The sequence below is a fragment of the Cibotium barometz genome, chromosome 17, assembly GCF_041138505.1.
Source record: "Cibotium barometz isolate CiBa-2024 chromosome 17, ASM4113850v1, whole genome shotgun sequence".
NCBI lineage: Eukaryota > Viridiplantae > Streptophyta > Polypodiopsida > Cyatheales > Cibotiaceae > Cibotium > Cibotium barometz.
In genome coordinates this window covers 37201801-37207847 of record NC_141062.1, presented here as the reverse complement: position 1 = coordinate 37207847, position 6047 = coordinate 37201801, and the positions used below count along the sequence as shown (strand labels likewise).

At 41.5% G+C, this 6047-nt stretch overlaps 1 protein-coding gene across 2 annotated transcripts; it reads left to right on the top strand.

Annotated features, from left to right (window-relative positions):
* The first annotated feature begins 1944 nt into the window (after positions 1-1944).
* LOC147629957 (phenylalanine ammonia-lyase-like) lies at positions 1945-5227 on the top strand. 2 transcript variants are annotated; one of them, XM_086811503.1, is made up of 2 exons: positions 1945-2320; positions 2564-5227. In XM_086811503.1, exon 2 carries the CDS (start codon positions 2577-2579, stop codon positions 4791-4793), a length of 2217 nt encoding a protein of 738 aa, XP_086667629.1. In that variant the 5' UTR covers positions 1945-2320; positions 2564-2576; the 3' UTR covers positions 4794-5227. The 2 variants fall into 2 exon arrangements, with proteins under 2 accessions (XP_086667629.1, XP_086667628.1); XM_086811502.1 differs by having other exon boundaries at positions 2141-2320; positions 2569-5227.
* The last annotated feature ends 820 nt before the right edge of the window (positions 5228-6047 follow it).

Below are 6047 nucleotides of genomic sequence, written 5' to 3'. Positions count from 1 at the left end.
ATGAACACCGACCACATGTAGTTTTACTTTTTGATTGAATTAGTTACAGAACTAAAGATACCATGAAGCCGCGGTTGAGAAATCATAAAAATTAGCTGTGACTTGACCCATGAGTCTAATTTTGCTGAGCAATCCTTTACATAAATTGCTTGAAAGGAGGCTTTGTTTCTTTTCTTGTGTGCTTGATTACTTCTAATGGTGATGTAAGCATGCGAACACACATGAATGTGCATGATACACACACACACACACACACACACACACACACACACACACACTCATGTGCACACATACACCCCTAGTGCACTTGCATGCACGTAAGCAAAAGACATGTTATGATGTCAATTCTAGAAATTAAATGCTTGGCCCCATATGAGGTGCAATTATTGGTATAGGAATCTTGGGTTGTGATTTCTAAGGAAACTACTCAATACTAAAAATTGACATAATGGCATTTGGGACTTTAGTCACAAGTTTCATTTTGTTGATAATTCACTTAGAAGCTTATAAATCAAGAATTTGAAAAAAGTTAACATAGGGATGGTTTGAGATGATTGCAACTAATGTATTCTAATTTAGTAGGAAAAAGTTGAGAATGTTGTAAGATTCTTATAAACGTTAATGCTAGTATATCTTTCAAGTTAGAATCATAATGCCACTAGGTGATGCTAAGCTTACCATACACTTATGTCACAAGGAAGAGGACGTAGAGAAGACCCATTTTTATTCTTTCTACTATCACTTGAGTAATTGAAAAATAAATTCTCTTTATCATAAACCACAGACATATATTTTGAACATTAATTGAAACAATGCAAGATGAATTTTTGGTTCACACCTTAGTAAAGGGAAGTACATAACGAAAAAACATTTATAAGAATCAAGTTTAGAAATGGTTTTGTATAATTGATTGAAAGCGATGATTTTCTTGCATAACTTGGAAATAAATACAATTGCAAATATTATTGATCTTGTTGTTAGAATGTTTGTCTGATACATTACTTGGCGATCTCAGTGTATGGACAAACTTCATGAAAGAAAAACTAGAGTTTTAGAACCACTTAAGGTAGGAAAAACTTAAATGAAAATATTATTGGACTCAGATCTCTATGTATGGGTATGGGGCATATCCATACATAGAGTTGCCATCCATAGAAAGCATAATTATAATGGGACCGAGGGGGTATGGGAGCAAGAGGGAGGGGGGGTAGGTAGGATGAGTGTGTGTGATTTTTACACATGCCAAAGCAAACAATCTTGCTTCATTTCAAGGCCTATGTTTTATGAAAATGAATTTTGCTTAAATGTTGAAGTTTTCATAATAATTAATTTCAAAGGACTTTGTTCTCATGAGGCTTATAAATATGCGTTGTTTGTAGGGTTGTGAATAAATGTGTGGAGAAGAAAATAATGTTGTACTTTGCTTTCATTTTCACACACTTTGAAAAACGTTACCAAGATGTGTCAAAATCTTGGTAGCTTCAAAAAAAATTATTCTCATATTACATCAAACAAAGTTGCTTGATTACTAATATAAACATACACATACTCAAATAGTCCTCTTAACGTTAACATGTCTCTCTCTCTCTCTCTCTCTCTCTCTCTCTCACACACACACACACACATGCATGCACACATGTTGAAATATGTGTGTACATGCATTGCAATTTATGTGCATTGGGCTCCAGATCAAGAGATTCGGAGCTCGAATGACACTTTGGTACTATCATATGGATCATATATGACTCTCTCTCTCTCTGCCCTTGCAAATAATTCTTCATGATTAGGTGTTGACCATAGTGTGATGTCATATTTTCTCAAGAACAAGAAATGGAGGAGAGAAAGGAGTCATGGAGTCATCAAAGGTTGGCCTGTAAGGTATGATGATGAGAGGGTGACGGAAGGGGTGCGTGTTTTTTTAATTTTTAATTTTTTAGAGAGAGAGAGAGAGAGAGAGAGCGTCACGGGGGGGTGGTTAAAGAGAGATATAGGCTACCGCGTTAGTCGTAGTGGTTGACCTGTCGGCACGAGTGGAGGCCCATGATGAGATCTAGCCGTCCATACGTGGGAAGAGATGGACGGCCGAGATGAGTTGGTCGTGCCCGACCCACATATATATGTGGTATGGGGTTGGTGCTTAACATCTCGCGCTCTTTCTCTCTTTCTCTCTCCTTTGCGTTTGCCGCTGTACGCCAAGCCTTCACCTACTGCCACCCTTTCCCTCTTCCTCTCCCCTTTGTGTTCTTCCTCTCTATCTGCTTGCTATTACCATCTCTGCTCGTTACCAGTCTGACATTGTGGCGCTGCACTCCAATCAAGGGTAGGTGATCATTTGTCAGCGTTTTATTACATATCATTTTTTAGCTTTTCTTCATGCCATTCTCTGATCTTATCATCCTTGTTTTGATTAATTAACAGTATATATAAGCTCTAGCTTGCCATTTCAATTGATAAATTTCACAATCTCAGGTCCATATAGCATTATCTTTGTTGCATTCATCGTTATCTTCACCCAGAACCTTAGCTCTCCATCTAATCTAATTTGACTCTTTGTTTCCTCAAGAAAAGCGACAAAAATGGCGTTTGGAGAGAGCCATGCAGAGGGTTGCAATACCCCGCAGCCTGCTCAAGGGTGCGTTGAGAGCAATGGGCAACAACAAATGATCAAAGAAGAAGATAACGGATTAGTACTTTGCTCTGATGAGTTCAGTATTAACAGTGATAATGATGACCCCTTAAACTGGATTAAGGCTGCCAAAAAGCTGGCAAGGAGCCATGTGGATGAAGTGAAAGAGATGGTGAGAATGTTTGAGAATGATGATGTGGTTATACAAGGGGCTAATCTGAGTGTGGCCCAAGTAGCAGCCGTTGCAAGAAGGCCCTCTAGTGTGAAAGTGGAGCTGGATGCAGAGACCGCAAAGGCAAGAGTTGATGAGTGCTCTGATTGGGTCCACCAAAATGTCATGAAAGGCACAGACACATATGGAGTAACCACTGGATTTGGGGCCACTTCACATAGGAGAACAAAGCAAGGCACTGAACTCCAAAAAGAGCTCATCAGATTCCTCAATGCTGGCATCTTTGGCCGCCCTCGGTCTGAAACTGATCATGCCCTCCCCCCTTCCACCACAAGGGCTGCCATGGTGGTCAGAACCAACACCCTCATGCAAGGGTTCTCTGGCATCAGATGGGAGATCCTAGAAGCTTTGCAGAAGCTTGTGAATGCTCAGTTGACCCCCATTTTGCCCCTCAGAGGCACCATCACTGCATCTGGAGACCTTGTTCCCCTCTCCTACATAGCTGGAGTGCTCACTTCCCGCCCAAATTCAAGAGTTCAAACTGCCGATGGGCGGGAAATTTCAGCAGATGAGGGTCTCAAAATGGTGGGCATTGAAATGCCTTTTGAACTTAAGCCCAAAGAAGGATTAGCCTTGGTTAATGGCACTTCTGTGGGTGCTGGATTGGCCTCTATTGTATGCTATGATGCCAACATACTGGGCCTACTAGCAGAGATTCTATCAGCATTCTTTTGTGAGGTGATGCATGGTAAACCCGAGTTTACTGATGGTTTAACACATAGATTGAAACATCATCCTGGCCAAATGGAGGCTGCAGCCATCATGGAACACATACTCAGTGGGAGCTCTTATATGAAAGCTGCTGAAGAGTTTCATCAAATGAACCCCCTCTCTAAACCCAAGCAAGACAGGTACGCATTAAGAACCTCTCCACAGTGGTTAGGCCCCCAGATTGAGGTAATTAGGCAAGCCACCCACTCAATCCAGAGAGAGATTAACTCTGTTAATGATAATCCCCTCATTGATGTTTCCCGCGACAAGGCACTCCATGGCGGTAATTTCCAAGGCACACCCATAGGTGTGTCCATGGATAACATCAGGCTTGCATTGGCTGCAATTGGTAAGCTCATCTTTGCTCAATTCTCTGAGCTTGTTAATGATTTCTACAATAATGGGTTACCCTCTAATCTTAGTGGGGGGCCAATCCCAAGCTTGGATTATGGTCTTAAAGGAGGGGAGATAGCCATGGCCTCTTATACATCAGAGCTTCAGTATCTCGCTAATCCGGTCACTAATCATGTTCAGAGTGCAGAGCAGCATAATCAGGATGTTAACTCATTGGGATTAATCTCTGCAAGGAAGGCAGCAGAGGCTGCAGAGGTACTCAAGCTAATGTGCTCCACTTATTTAGTGGCACTTTGTCAGGCTGTTGATCTAAGGCATTTGGAGGAGCATTTCCAAGTCACAGTAAAAGATGCAATTAACAAAGCTGCCAAAAAGGCACTGCTAGATGTAGAGAAGGGCAGCCAAGTTGTCTGCTTTGAGAAAGAGCTATTGCAGGTGGCAGAGGTGCAGCCAATCTTCTCCTTCATTGATGATGCAACCAATGTATCATATCCTTTGATACAGAAGCTGAGGCAAGTGTTTGTGGAGAGAGCAGTGCAAGGGGGGGAGCAATATGAGGCTAACTTTTTCACCAAGTTGGCAGTGTTTGAGGAGGAGCTAAAATCTCAGCTAAATGTGGAGGTGCCACTAGCCAGGGAAAGGTTTGATAAGGGCAATGCAAGTGTGCCCAACAAGATTAAGGAATGCAGGACATGCCCTTTGTATGATCTGGTGAGGGGCGAGCTCGGCACGGCAATGCTATCAGGGGCCAACACCATATCACCTGGCCAAGAGTTTGACAAGGTGTATGATGCCATAACATCCAACAAGCTTGTTGGCCCCCTCCTCAAATGCTTAGAAGGATGGAATGGAGCCCCTTCCCCTCTCTAATTTCTCTTTTAATCTCTCATGGATCTCCTTGTTTTATGCTAAATGCAGTATTAATCCTTCATTAGCTCTGCTTAATCCATCAAGTTAATACCCACCCTCCTATTCACCCCCCTCCTAATATGATCCCTGCTTAGTAAATACCCACCCTCCTATTCACCCCCCTCTCTCTCTCTCACTCACTCTCGATCCAATGCTACAAGCTAATCCTTCATTAGCTTTCCTTAATTATCTCAAAGCCCATCAAGCTTTCCATTATCCTTAGCTTACCATACCCTAAGCACTATTCTTTTGTAAGCCTTTGTTATAAATTCCATCCTTGGGCTCCATGATTGCTACTCTTGGAAGCATGTATAAGATAAGCTATCTTGAAGGCTATAACTTGTGCATCTCAATGTTTGCTAATAATACAACAGCTGGTTCATCTTAGTTGTAAATTTGCCATCGAAATTTGCAGTCTTTTTTTTCTTCTTTTTGGGTGGTGGGGTGGTGGTCTTAGCGTTGCAATCATCAGTCTTTTTAACATGTAAAGTTAAGCTTGAGCGGTAGATTGTGAGGCAGATTTAATTCTAAATGTTTAATTTCTGGGGATTCAATAATCAATTGGGATAATTTATTAATGTTTAAAAGGACTCACTGAATTGATTTTTCACTGCAACAAAGTCTATTTTCTAAAATGAATTTTGAGATATTGGAATTTTTTATGCTAATTGCAATCATCTCTCCTCGGGTGGGTGGTGCCTATCCACAAGCACTCAATAGAATGAATTAAGACCCCCATCACGATCTATAAGGGTGTGATGTGTGACATAGCATCCAACACATCAAAAATGTAATTCAAATCTTTCCTTAATCTTACACAATTTTTCATTCATGAAATATGAAGAGAGCGTTTTGTAAATATAAGCCAGCTTTGTGTAAATGGCAGCTTCGTTAGCAAGGTTAATTATCCGAAGGTTAAAACCTTAGTCTAAAGACAAAGCACGTCGACAGCAACTGCCACCCCACTTTCTCTGAGCTCAGCTTGCTCTTCATCCTTCCGTGTGTGTGTGTGTATATATATATATATATATACACAGAGAGAGAGAGAGAGAGAGCTCCCACCTCGTCAACTGCCTCCATCGACCGCGCGCGAGAGAGAGACAGACAGACAGACGGACACAGAGAGAGAGAGAAACAGACAGACGGACACACAGAGAGAGAGAGAGAACCCTACTTTTCTTTTGTGTGTGTGTGTGTGTGAGAGAGAGAGAGAGA